The sequence below is a fragment of the Coloeus monedula genome (genome assembly GCF_965178545.1).
Source record: "Coloeus monedula genome assembly, chromosome: 1".
Lineage (NCBI taxonomy): Eukaryota > Metazoa > Chordata > Aves > Passeriformes > Corvidae > Coloeus > Coloeus monedula.
The window spans coordinates 61,672,244-61,686,423 of NC_138781.1; the positions used below are offsets into that span (position 1 = coordinate 61,672,244).

Genomic DNA, 14,180 nt, shown 5'->3' on the forward strand with positions numbered 1-14,180 from the left:
GAATTTCTGACCACAAAGTGCTTGCTTGAAGTTGGCAAGTAAACTATGTTTCCAAAAAAGTGGAACAAAACTCATGGGATTTTCAGTCTGAGAGGAGAAACTCCTTGAAATGCACATGAAACTATTTCCTGGACCCATGATTGCTTTATAAGCTATGGCCACCTGTGCTGACTACTGCAGTCTATCTTCAGAGTTACTATAAGTAACAGGACAATTTTTCCCCCAGCCTGCAGTGTATACTCACAGTTTGTGAGAAGCACTGTAGCCTTCCCAGGTGGCCTGGTGCCACCACTGAGTGCCATCGACACTGCCTAGGAAGCTGATCTCAGAGAAGCAGTGCATCCCAACACTGTACACAGCTCTCTCTGTGCTTCCCCCCATCCAATCCCTGAGTTGTGCAGTATTGAGAGAGTTGGGAACTGATGGCAGTGGCTGTTTGAAAGCTTTGTGCATTTAGAACTCCTGTAACAGATGAGCAAAAGAAGAAAAAACCAAACCCCAAAACTGCAGGCTCATTTTGTGAGATACTGAGATTTCCAAGTGAAAGTGAATTCCTGATGCCTTTGACATTGGCTGTGAACTAATGGAGTTGGGGAAGGTCTGTGCGTGGCAAGGTCCAGCCCAGAAACACAGAGGAAATACTGTCTGCTCAGTTACCAGAGAGTACAGCTGACAAAGACACAAAGCAGACATCAGACTGCTAGTTATCTGAAGAAAAGAGAGGCTTAAAGGGCTTTTGAGGATGATAATCAGAGGAACAGTGTCTGAGGTATATCAGATGCACCATTTCAGTAATTTCAGATGATCTTGAGTTATTGCATAATGCCAGTCAGTTCCCAGTCAGTAATACCACTAATCCTCTTTGTGTTCTTGCAGTTTTAAAATATCCTATGAAGCACTATTTTGGAGGAAAGTGTGGTACCTGTGGAATTTTGTCTTAGAATAACTAAGCTGTATGCACATGAGGGGGCCTCCAAGATTAAATTACTCTGAGCTGTACTTGCTGTCAGTCATAAGGAACTCAGTCAGAGCCAGACTTTTTATTTGAAAAATATCCCTAACCTTTTATGAGCTCAGGCATCTGTAATTGCACTGCATATGTGGATAACTGTGACCCACATTTTTTGTGCCTCACTTGCTGTGGAAAGAAAGTACATTAGTATGTTCAGGAGGTGGCTGTTAAATTAATTGGTACATCTTTATATCCTTGAAGCCTCAGTGAAGAGATTCACATTTACAGATTTGCAAGGCAGGGAGAGATAAGTAGGAGCAAAACAAAAATTTTGCTTTCCAAACCCTAGAGAAATCCATGAGTTGTTGATAGCACAGCTGAAGGGCTTAGACCAAGATCACGAAGAGGGATTTGAAGGAGCCATTTCAAATATCATCAAGAGATGAGCCTTTATTTTAGGTTCCTGACATGTTTGTTCTACCCAGCTTTGCAAGCCACGTGTGTAGGAAGCAGATTACCAGAACAGACATATGTTTTGTGATATCTCCCAAAAGTAAGAAGCTCTTAAAATGCAGGTCAAGTCTATGTAATTGTCCTGTTGTGTGGAACAAAACCTCCAGGTGTTCATATAAACTCTCATTTGGGAAAGTGTCCCTTCTCACAAAAAGTTCACACTGAAATTACTGAGGTATAAGTATGCCTTTTAGTCAGGGTCCATGATAAGAATAAAAAAACTGTACAAATTTAGCAAATTTTCCAAGCATCCAGTGTAAGTCTCTACCTTTGGCGCAGGTCAGAGAATTTCCAAACAGCTAGTGGGGATAAAGTCTGTATGCCAGAGAGGATATAGCAGGTAGATGCATAGTACCTAAGTTTTGAGACTTATCATAGCATAAGGTGGACTATGCAAGTAGCCCTCCCCTTGTGATATTTTCTTAGGGTATTTGTTTTAAGACTTCTTGGATGAGGATACTGCTCATGATCCTCTATGGCGTCAAGTGCACCAGTTCACAGACAGGCATTATAGAGCAAGAAAACTAGTAACAACAAGGAAAGCAGTAAGAAGAGTGTGTGCTCTGACAACAAATGCAGGGTTCCTCGGTACTCGCTCTTGTAATTCTGCTTTTGTATCCTTTGGAAAACAAACATCATCACAAGAAAAACCCTAACAAGTTAAGTAAATTTTCAACATCATCAGAACAGGAGTGTTCTGCCAACGTATTATCAATGCCAGGACATTTTCTCATCAGAATGTATGCGCTAGTAGCCAAGATTTGCGAGGAGGATTTTTTTCAATCTAAACAACAACAATAAAAAAGACCTTTAATTTGAGTATAGCTAAGGAAAGAGAAATATAAACTGCTGGCAAATATATTTTCTAGCAACTTGAGGTTTTTTCCCTTTTAAAATTATACAGATTATTTTAAGAATTCCTCTATGAAGTTTCAGTGCCTTTCATTGGTGGTTTTAGTCAAAAGTTCCTTAAAAAATAACAGGTAATCAGAAGAGTTTTTAGAAGTATGAAGTGAACTCTGGTGCAGATAGCCAGCAGAATTCAGAGAAGTACAGAAGTTGCCTTAAGTTCAGAAATTAATATAACTTTCTGTTGAGAGCCACATCTGGCATATCCTTTTTGCCTGTTTAGTATTGTTCTGTTGCATCTCCTTGTTGACACTGCAGATGCAGTATGTACTCATAGCTTGTGTGCTTAGAAAAGCAAAGACCTGGCAGGGCATAAATGAGTGTTAGAATAATTGAATTCACACTTTCTCTGTAAGAACACTGGTGAATGCAAAATAGCACAAATGACCTGTACTTTTATATATGTTTGCTTTTGCTGATAGTCATAATATGGTAGAAGAGTTGTCAGATAAATAAAAGCCTGGTACTGGAGTACCAGTGTTGAAGGGCAGTTAATGGGGTGGGGATGATTATTTAAGGAGATGTTCTAGGCAAGGAACTTGCAGCCTGTCCTGGGTGGGGATGAGTGGAGAGCAAGTTGAGGAAGTGGAGTGATGACTCTGCATTGGCCAACATCAGTTCAGGGCAGTTTTTCTACCTTTGGGTAAAAAATGAATGACACTAAGGGTAGAAAAAATAAAAACAGAATATAATTGCGTGAACTGCTAGATGAGGGTCAGGAAGATTGAAGGGTTTTGGTTGGACATAAGTGAGGGAGAGAATGGTCAGGTTATATTGGCTAGTCAGTAAGTCATCCTTTACGAGCTATGCAAGACTCACTTGGAAAAAAACCCATATGGGGTCTGATTTGAAAATGGTTAGTCAAGATGAAGCTGAGGCAGTTTCATTATCTTGAACTTGACTGTTTCATTGCTCATGTTATAATAATGAGGAACCTTTTTTTTTCTGTGATAAGGAACTTAGAGAAATAGACTGTGAGCCAGCCTGAGCTTCATATTTCTCTGAAGCAGGTCAACATTTGCTATGAAGTAATAATACAGTCATTTGACTAATTATCTGACTATTTATCTGATTGACTAAGAGTATATAACACTCTGAAATGTTTCAGAAAGAAAGTTTTCCAGATAAAGCTTCACACTGTCTTGCTGGAAGGGAAACAGCCAACCCTTTTGGCTGTGTTTTCTATGCAAACTAGAAACTGCTATGAAGCTCATGCAGTAAGCTGAGTTTCTCAAATGGGTTGTATAGCCATAGAGAAGCATTGCTCACTAAAAGCACGACCTAACATCAGCGAGAAGTGGTATCTGCAAATTCCATAAGCCCTGAGTTGCACTGCTGTTCCGTATTTGTAAGATAAGACAGCACCAACCCTTCAGCCTCCTGGAACAGTGTGAAAACTGAGTTTAGAGAGCTGACCGCTGTAGGAAACCACATAAAGAAACAATTTTCTCTGCCTCCAGAACAGCAGACTGAAATTAAAGCCTGAAGCCAAACAGTGCGCAGTCAAGGAAAACCAAAATGTTTACTCATGAGTTGAGCTCCTCCATCTTAATCACAGAGCAAGCCAAGGAGTTCATGGGAAAAGTTTTCTGGGTAGCCTTTAATTTATAAATTTGTGGAAGGCTGAACCAGTATGATGCAGCCAAACTTACTTCTGCTGTTTCCTAGCATTGAAATGTTTTTTTGTGGACCATTACTGGAATCACTCAAGGTGGAAGGGACTCATAAGGATCACTAAATCCAACTCCCTGCTACTCACAGGACTCCCTAATTAAACCGTATGACCAAGAGCACTGTCCCGATACTTGTTGAGCTCTGACAGGTTTGGTGCCCTGACCACTTTCCTGGAGAGCCTGTTACTGTGATCAACTACCTTCTCAGGGAATACTCTTTTCATAATCTCCACTCTGAACTTCAGTAATGTTGTATTAATATTAATGATTAAACTGGACGGTACGCTAATGAAGCCAGAAGGTCATTCAAGTCAATCTTCCTGCATCTGTTAAGCTTTTCCAAGCAACAATAGCAAAACCAACCAATGCAACATTATCTTGTCATTTCCTTTTAAAGGCAATAAAACTATGGGCATCTGCCAGCTGTCTGGTCTGCAAAGGCATCAGTGTGCAAAATGAAGAAGGAATGCTCTTCTTCTGTTATCAATATGAGAGTTCTCTCAGTTAGCCTGTCCTTTGGCATCTCTGAAGGGATATGGCCTTGAGGAGAGGAGACAGTCTCTTGGGTCTGTCTGGTCACTGTCACCATACTGGACAGCTATGTAATTAGAAACCCCTCTTGAAAGAACACAGGCTAGGCGTTGATGAAAGAGAGTTCATAGTTTGCCCCAGTTAGCAAGGGACATTTGAACAACACAGAACCAAGAATGTTTCCAGGGGAAACAGCTGTGAAATTTTTCATTTAGTTATGCAGCTGCTCAGACTTTGTGTTCCTTTGATCCCTCTCATAAAACTGAGAACCATTCAGATTCCTGAGAGGAAAATGCTAGTGAAAGGGATGGTTCACCCATGAAGCACTTGTTTTTCTGTTTTGTGTTCATTTAGAGGAGAAAAATCTAACACAGTGGATGGCATCTCTGTACTACTGAAACTAGATATTTGATTTGCTAAGCAGTGCCATTTTTCATATTTCCAGAAATAGAAGCCTACTAAAGATTGCAAGGAAGCAAATCCATAGAGAAATGTATTTTCCTGAATGGGGAGGCCACTCCTCTAGCATTTTAGTAGTATTGCAGTAATGTCACTCCATTAAGCATCTCCAGGTATGCACTGATTGTTTCCTTACATTATTTTTACCTCTCATGAAACCAGTGAAATACTGTCTGAGTCAGTTAAGAAAGATAGTATTTGATCTATCGTTTTCTAGAAATATGTGCCCTGATTTGAATCATGATTTTGAAGCTAAATGTCTGTGGAGCACTAATGTTGTGCTCAGGTCAGAATGTGAAAGGCAGAGAGGCATTTCCTGGAGATGTGTATAACCCAAGTGCATGGTTTGGGAAGCTCCTTCCACTCATGCTTGCTCCAGCTGAGAATATAACTTTTAAATGCATATTTGAAGTAACTGAGGAAATGTACATAAGGAAACAGAGCATGAGCTTTGCAAACTGCTATAAATGCTGAAAATAGGTCAAATAAATCATGTGTTCTGCGAGAGAACTCATGCCTTCTGATCAACGAATCAATAGGATTACACAGAAGCGTCTTATTGTTTAAAATACCCCTGTGTTCACACATCTCACAACTTTGACATAATACCTTACTTATACACTTCACTTGCTTATCTTATACTACTTATACATATACATATCACTCTTCTTATACATTTTCTTACTTACTTACACTTTTTACAAATTCTACATAACACAGTACTTACGTATTTTACCTACTTATACATAATACAGTACATATACATTTTGCAACTGCTGTGCACGAGATCTCACATTGCTTGATTGGTTTCTCTATTTTGTCCATGAGCTCCGCACACACTTTTCTGATAATATGATTGGTTTTAATCTAGCGCAGCACAGTCCTTTTTTGTCTATTCCTTGCTGTCTTGGTATTTAGTTTTTCAGCTTCTTCTTTCCCACTTTAGCACAGTTTATCTTTCAGTCCTTGAAGAATTCCTGAGGGCTCTAACAGGTGGGACTCCTGGCCCAGGCAAGCAGCATCGAGATGATGACAACAACAAAACCCATTCAGTGATCAGCAGCCAAGTTAGTCCACAAAATCCAAACAACACAACAGCAAAGGACAGGGAACAGATATAAACCTCTCTCCTTGAGCTTTCAGACTGGAGCTTAAAAACCCTCTTGGGGCTGATGTGCTGCGGCTGAAGGTGGAAATGCCAGGTGAGGCCGGTGAGGGTAATTCTAGCCTGGTCTCACTCTGAGGGCTCTGGTAAAAATAACTAAAAATGGTTTGGCTGGGGCACACTATCAAGGTTCAAATACTTTACAACAGTTCTGTAGCAAAGAGGTTCTCAGCTGCATGTCTGGAATAAATTTAATTTATAGATTGAGATATCTAAAATTTAGGCATTTGTATTATAGCACATACCATAAGTACTATAGTTCGGGTGGTGATCTAACCAACAGCAGGGCCTAGAGAGGTATCCAACCCAGTCTAAGTTAAACACCTGCATTTGGTCTCCTGGACTGTTTTCTACATCCTTTGACTACAGTGGACTACAGTGACATGTAGATCACATAGGAGTCACTTGCTGTGTAGGCACTTAAAAGCGTGTATCAGATTCCAGAGCTGAATCACACTCCTAAAGTTTAGTGAGATGGACGTGCCCACAGTGGCAGAGTATTAAACTGTTCCCTGATAATCTGGTGATGAGAATGTGCTCATCTGGAGCTAGGCACTTATTTTATGGAGCAATGAAACACTCTCCATTCAACAGAAGTACTTCTGTTGTAGTGGAGTCACCAGTCAAGCAGGATAGGGCTGCTCTAACATTTTGCATTTGAAGTATTGACAATATCCATAGTCAATGTTTAGCATCAGGAGATGCTCATTCCTCTACTTTATCTATGCCACCACTGTCTCATTAAAGAAGGTTAGTATCCATACCAGCATGACTCATCTTGTGGACTAGAGCAAGAGATCAGGGCATTGAATGTCGCCAGGACCAAATTAACTTTCTCTTCTGCATCTGTGTATGGCATGGTTTGGTCACTGTCTCCCAACGCAGTTCTCTCTTTATGGTACAGGTACCTGGAAAAACTACCTTGGAAAACCTATATTCTGGATCATTTGAAAGCTTTCTTTTAGTAAACAGAGGGAAGAACTGAATTGTCCAAGAATTTGGGCTGATCCCCTGACTCCAATGTGTGTAGTCATTCAGTATTTCCTTATGATCTATCTCTCAGAGAAAGGTTCTGATGGCTATCTTCTTCCCAATGCTGGTCTGACTGATGTGGAATAAGGAAGTACAATATGGTGCTATGATGGGAAATATTTAATTTTCTGTAGTACCTCATCACATTGGTGTTTCTTAGCAATCTTTTTTTTCTCCCCAAATCTGTAATCTCATGTTCTTTTTTATTTTCTTGCAGGAGGAGCTGGGCATTGCTTGTGAGTTACTGGAGTCAGATTTCCTCAAGTGCAGTGTGGGATTTCCTTTCATGAGATCCAAATCTAGGGTAACGTTGTGACATTTGCATTTGCAGAATAATGGTTCATTTACCTCTGTCTCCAAGGAGTGGCTGGGAAGTCAACTGCTCTGTTAAACGTCTGTGATTGGTACTTTCTCTAGCTTTCTAACCCAGATATTGGAGCCTTTCACAGCTACAGAGGACTAGCTGTCCTCTTTCCCTCCAGACAGAGCCAATGACAGTGCCCTGGGCACTGCAATAAAATGGCTTTGAAAAATAGTGCAAGAGTTGCAGCTGCAGTTCTGCTTCCTCTGCAGAAAACTAGAAAAGGACTCTCCATCTTACTTATGTTGCCTCTGTGAGTTTTTTTGTCTTCTTTCACATTAAAGTGCATCTGGATTTATACAAATTACACGGAAAATGTACTAATGGCTTTTTCATATTATGGTCTTCTGGTAGATTTTTTAGAGAGGGTTTTGTTCTGCAAGAGAAGATACACTATCTCATAATGTTTAAAATCCAGCTGGGTTCTTTCTGCTGCTAAACTGATCTGTATAAATGACCAACCCAGAAAGGTGAGAAAATGAGGAATAACTTAAGGATGACCTGAAAAAAAAGTCTGAAATTTTTCAGAAAGTTTCAATTTCAAAAGCAAATCCTTTCCATTTGAATTGATGCATCATTTGACCCAATATAAAAGTTTTTGTTTTCTGGTTTTTTATTGACTGTTTCATGCTATTTTGAAAAAGTAAAAGAATATTTTAAATGGAATTGAAAAACTACATGCAGTAGCAAAATACTAGCTAGAATGTAAGAATGTGCCCCATTGAAATTACAATGAATTTTTACACTGTTTCACTTGGCTGAAGTCTGTTTTGGAGTTGGGCAGAAAAATCACATGTAGAAGTTATTCATCAAAGTAAAATTCTTATTTCAAAATTAGCACTTGTTTTCACCCATTATGATGGGTGTCCTGAATGCTGCTTTAGCTTCTGCTACTTTCTCCAAGTCTCTGTGCAGGCCTGTGGTGTGAACTTTATTCCCCCAAAAGATCTCTCCATCAGCAAATGACATATAGAGCAGTGCTGAGATGGTTTCGGGTAGTGATCTGCTTGTACTGAAAGACTTATTCCCAGGCAGATGATCTCCTCAAGAAATACCTTTGAATGGCAATTCTAGTAAAGGCCTTCTCTTAATGAAGGAAAAGCCAAACTATATAGTATTTGAAGAGAAACACAATTACTAAGACTTAAAACTAATTTGCAGTAGAGGAAGCTCTCTTACATGTATCAAAATATGCTACTTTTGTACAATTAGGCCAGTAAAATATAAATGAAGTTTCAGAACAAATACATTTTCAAACAATACGCAGTGTCTCTAAATACTGCTTTTTCTCTGTGCAGTATGAGTTCAGTGTGATCTTTGACACAAGCCACTTGACTGGGCAGGAAGAAACACTTACCTTCCTTGTCACTGCTCAAAGGTAAGGGGACGTTGTTACATCTGGATATTCTTTGTTACATGAAGTGTGTATTATGTGTGCTTGACAATTGCATGATATAGCTGTAGATATACATATGTGTAGTAAATTAGGTTAAATTACTGAGGCTAAATGTATGTGTTTTGGTGATGCAGAGGAACTATGTATTGAAGAGGTAGGATCATACATAGGTTTTCTTTGCCAAGTAATTGCAATTCTGAAGGATAATTCTGTATTCTCTCAGTTGAAAGGCTCTTGTGTTTCAGTGGCCATCTCTTTGGGCCATGTATCAAGCTCAGCTCAGCTGCGGTTGATGATCAACACAAGATAGACCCATTTGTTCCAGCATTTGAATGAAATAAACATGCTAGGATGCAAACCAAAAAAGATAAATGTTTTAATCAGATGGCCAAAGATCCCACTCATAGGTTCTATAGTCACGGATCTATTTTGTACTCCTCTGGTTCTTCAGTGAGCTATGACAAACTGTGGAAAGCATCTGGATAGGGTACTTCCCGAAGGGCACTTGAAGTTGGCATTGAAGTAGGGTGATGCCAAGTATGCATACATGCTGGAGTTAGCTCTGCAACATGGCATACATAGGCATTTTATCTTGGGCAGAATAAAAGGTGTGACACATGCTCTCTGCCTTCTAAGATGATGTACCAGGCAGAAGCAGACTGCATGGGTGATTCGGTCACAAGCACTGTCGATATCTGTATGGGAACCAATGCACAGCTGCATTAACATTGGCCATGAGCTGCTGCTTTGATGTGTTGGGTATTTGACTACTTCCTGCTCCCATTTACTGTGTGAATGAGCCAACTTCATATCCTTACATATCCAAATCAGGATCTTCAGCTTGAATTCTCCTCCCAGATGGGATGACACCTCTACAAACAGATGAGAGATGAGATGTAGCAGCTGCTGAGTGACTGCTCTCATAAGGCATAATCCTCCCCTGCAGTAACAGCTGTAGGTGAGAACAAGATCCTTGCAGCATGTGGGACTGGTATGAGACCCTGAAAATGAGACATGTCACCATGTCTTGCATGCTAGCAAAGTTTTATTCTCTATCAGAAGTTCATCATGTGTTCATATGATCCTGTGGTGCTTCTCAGTCAGAGACATCAGTATCTGCTAGGTGAATGCCAGCTAGTGCAAAGATGGGTCAGCAGTGCTTTAAATTTGCCCAGCCAGTGTTTTCCAACCTTGGATAGCACAGGACTTCCCTCTATAACATCACTTCTTGTATTTCTGTACCCTACCAGTGAGAAGTGTTAGTCTGTGCCTTTAGATGAGCAAAGAAATAAACAGTAAGTTTTACACATTGAGTGAATGCTTAGAGATATTACAAGAAAGTTTCTCATTGTAGAAGGATGAGAGAGGATAGTTATGTTTTGGAGGATTCAGCTGAACCTCCAAAGAGAGTAGTGCAGGTCTCGATGCTGATTACCCTCATTTTCTCTGTGACTTTAGGCAAATTGTTCAATTCACTCTCTGTCAAATAAGTGTAACAAAATCTTTATACCATAAGAGTTGCAGGGAGCCCTGAAGTAAAGTCACTGATAGGGAAATGGAGAGAAAGTATCTGTGCTGCAGTCAGACTGCAATAGGCGAGAGCATTGTTTCCACATAGAACTGGAGCTAGTCTGGCAGAAATAGCTGAACAGGGAAGCTATGTCACGCTGTCATGGGAAAGCAAGGGTTGCCCTTCAAGTGTCTGCTTGAGCCTGTCCTGTGTAGCTGCAAATTTGGCAGTAGAATCTGTTACAAGAGACTGGTTCGTTATTGAAACAATTGGAGAAAGAAGTAAATATTGCATTTTATTGCTCTTACACTATTTGGTTGTTTTAAAAAAAGCAACAAACCTTCTTCTTTGCTTCCAGGTGTGAACTGTTTTTCTAGAGCTAGATTCACTGAGTTGTGTTCTCCTTTTTTGACAGTACCTTTACTCTATTTGAAACACATAAGAACTTACCTATGAACGCTGTACAGAATTCTACTTGCTTATTCTGTTTGCCACCATGGTATCTCAGTATTTATGTTGGATGAGAAATGTCTCCATTTTGGACTTTTCTGTGAGCCTGTTCAGAGGAAAAGCTTTTATTAAGTGGCATTTTGTCCCAGGAGTGAAAGTTTGTGGGGTTTTCTATCTGGGCCATAGTTTTATCAGCAGACATAGGAAATGTGTCAGTTGCAGAAAGCTGAGCTGTATCTAAGCAGGTACGTAGCCAGCAGGCTCTATTTTTGTAACCTGAGCAACTCATAACCTGCATGGTATCACTTGGGAATTTACTGCCTGCTGTTGCCTCAGTGATACTGTCCTCAAATAAATATGATCATATCTCGTTTTGCCAGTTTGATTTGTGAGTAAATCCGACGAACTGCAAGGCAAAAGTGATTCCAGAGTCACTGCTGAAGAAATTGAAAATATATGTAACAAATCTTTCAAGACTGTTGTTCTGAGCTGTCACCCAACAAGCAGACTTATCATCAGAATTAGAATAGTTGCAGGTTTGCATGCTAGATATGCATTTCAAGAACCTTTCCTAGACTTCATACATAAAGTGTTCACACTGAAACAAACTGACTCAAGTGAGAGATAATTTCTCACTTTCTCTTTCTTCTTTTTGGTTTTGACCGGCTGAGGCAACTGCCTTTGACAATGTAAAGTAGAAGTGCTTTCATTTTGGCAGCTATGTACAGGAAGAGATGGAAAGAGAGGGTGGAATTGCTGAGAGATTATGGCCAGTTCACTACGAGGGTCTTGCCCAAAACCTGCTTGCAGTGCTATAGTACAATGCAGGTACACTGAAAGCATTTTTTCATTTAGTGAGTCAAGTCCTTCTGTGAGGTGTGTATATCTGTCACAAACTGATGTGCAATCAGACTGGGAGAAAATGAACCCTTGCATGGAAGTCTAAATGTTCTTGTTTCTCTCCACTGTGTATGATCGCTGCTGTAGTTACCATAGACATTTGAATTCACACTTGGTTCCAATATTCATTTTTTTGTTATGAGCCTGTTCATGTCCCAGCCACAAAATTCATGCTTTTTGTGTGTGCCCTCTCCAAGGTTGGGTGAACATTCTTAAGGAGCTGGTATCTCAAATAGAGAGGCTCAGAGTACAAGGCAGAGAGATGGTAGCTGTGAAACTGTGATATATTGCAAAGACTGTCAATTTGCAGTATGTTTGTTTTTCCTTTCTGTCGTAGTGGAAACCTAGAACACACTGAATATCTGCATGATAATACTCTAATCCTGTCAGTGCCCCTGATGCATGAAGTGGACTCATCGATCAGTGGGTAAGTACCAGTCACCAAATGAAAACAACAACAAGAATAATAATCATCATCATCACCATCATCCTAAGAATAACATCTGAGTGTCTTCCAGTGAAAAATAATTCTTCTCTTTGTTCACATGTAGCCAGACTGTTGCTTTTTCCTTGTGTCCCAGACTCTGGACATTCAATCTCATTCAATAGCTGGAAATTTTATTAATTCCAAGACTACCTCATTCTCACTACTTCCTAATTAATGTTAATTAGTTACCATCAAATTTATTTTAGTAATCATGTTTGAATTCAAGTGATGCTGTAGATATGGTGGACCTTAAATTAAAAAATAACAAGTAAACTACATCTTGTTCCTTAGGGCATGGCTTTAAGGAAATGGTTGAAAGTCACCAGGCCAAAGGTTACGGTTAAATGTTCTGGAATTTTAAGGAGCTTGGTGAAGTCTAATTGTTTGCCTTTCTGTTTAATTTCACAAACAGAATTTGTTTCTGCTTCTGTTTATTTTTCCATTTCCTCTATTCCCTAGTCTGTGAGGCATCTGAGTACGAACTGCAGAGCATCACTCACACTTTGACTGAAATACTTGTATAACATGTAGCCATTGTGTTCTCTCCCTTAGGCTGCACACGTGCAAATTCCTGCCTTTGTACTTGGGGCTCTTCCCTTCCACTTGACATCATGATCTTATGCCTTGAATGAAAACTTTGTGGTCAGTCTCAAAAGTCAGACCATTCTCTAGCATAAACAGTGCTTGAGTTGAAATTGGGGGACCTGGTCACAGAAGATGCATTAGCATTCATGTACACCGAGAAAGTTTGCATTAATTCCTAAACTGGAGAAGCAAAAACTCATCAACAGTGCCCCCAGAGAGTCAGTGTCTGGTTTAGCCACCATCTATGGCAACTTCCAGACTACTCATATTGTCTAAATGACCAGTGCAGGTTGGCATCAGTAGAAGTCAAATATACCCTTGACCACTATGCTACATGTGTAGAAAAAAGTTAACCTGCACTGACATGTGATTGGATTGAAAAGCTGAATAAACTCTGATTCAAGACCTAGGCTGGGTTTTGCCTCATAAAGCTCATCTTGTTGGATAGAAATAAAATCCTTAATTACTGCCAACATCAGTCAGAATAGGTAAAAGGTATATTTGAGCCTGCTCAGAGAAAGGAAGTGTGCTGTCAAACCTCACAAGATGACCAGCAAGGACAAAAATCTCCTCTATATTGAGAGTACAGTCTCAGCAGCATGTTCTGAAAGTTTTTGAATGCTTTCATTGTTACAAATTCTTTAGAAATTTAACTCTTGCTTCTTGGTGCTTTGATACAGATGGATTTTTGTTCAGCTTTATGGAGATGAATGCTTTCATCTCTGTCTTTAGGTCTCTGTTTGTTACCTACAGAATACTGCATGCCAAAACGTAATAAAAATTGCTTTATCTTCTTTCTCTTCAAAATGTACTTTTTGAAGCACAAGGTCTCTGAATTTATAAACTCCACCCAAGTGCCTGTGTGGATTATATTTTTCTTTCTCATAGATGAGGCTTAGTTAATTGAAGTTCACAGAAAAGTCCAACTGGCAGAGAAAAGTTGGGTTTATTGGAGGGCACATTCCCAGGCATGGTAACATTAGTAGTGCTCTTTTTCTTGGACAGTATCTTTTTGAAGCTTGTTTTATTAGCTTAATTGTCCAACATTTGAATCTAGAGGAGCAAGCTTCATTCCTGGTTATAAATAGCTCAGAATGGCTTGTACTGTACTGGGGAGAAATCTTCTGGCACAACACTGTAAATGGGAGGAGAAAATCTATCTTTCACTGTTTCCCCTATCAATCCCTGGCATAGGATGCAGGCAGGAAAAAAGGAAATGTATCTAAACAGGCTTAAAATCCTGTCTCAAAATGCTCT

At 39.8% G+C, this 14,180-nt stretch overlaps 1 protein-coding gene across 1 annotated transcript in view; it reads left to right on the forward strand.

Annotated features, from left to right (window-relative positions):
• The window catches only part of ITGA9 (integrin subunit alpha 9), a gene marked incomplete at both ends in the record, with an annotated part of 234,473 nt that overhangs the window by 156,837 nt on the left and 63,456 nt on the right, over positions 1-14,180 (forward strand). The window contains 3 exons of the mRNA XM_082281815.1: positions 7,452-7,538; positions 8,894-8,973; positions 12,189-12,278. Coding sequence (XP_082137941.1) covers positions 7,452-7,538; positions 8,894-8,973; positions 12,189-12,278 — 257 coding nt within the window. The remainder of the gene's footprint in view (positions 1-7,451; positions 7,539-8,893; positions 8,974-12,188; positions 12,279-14,180) is intronic.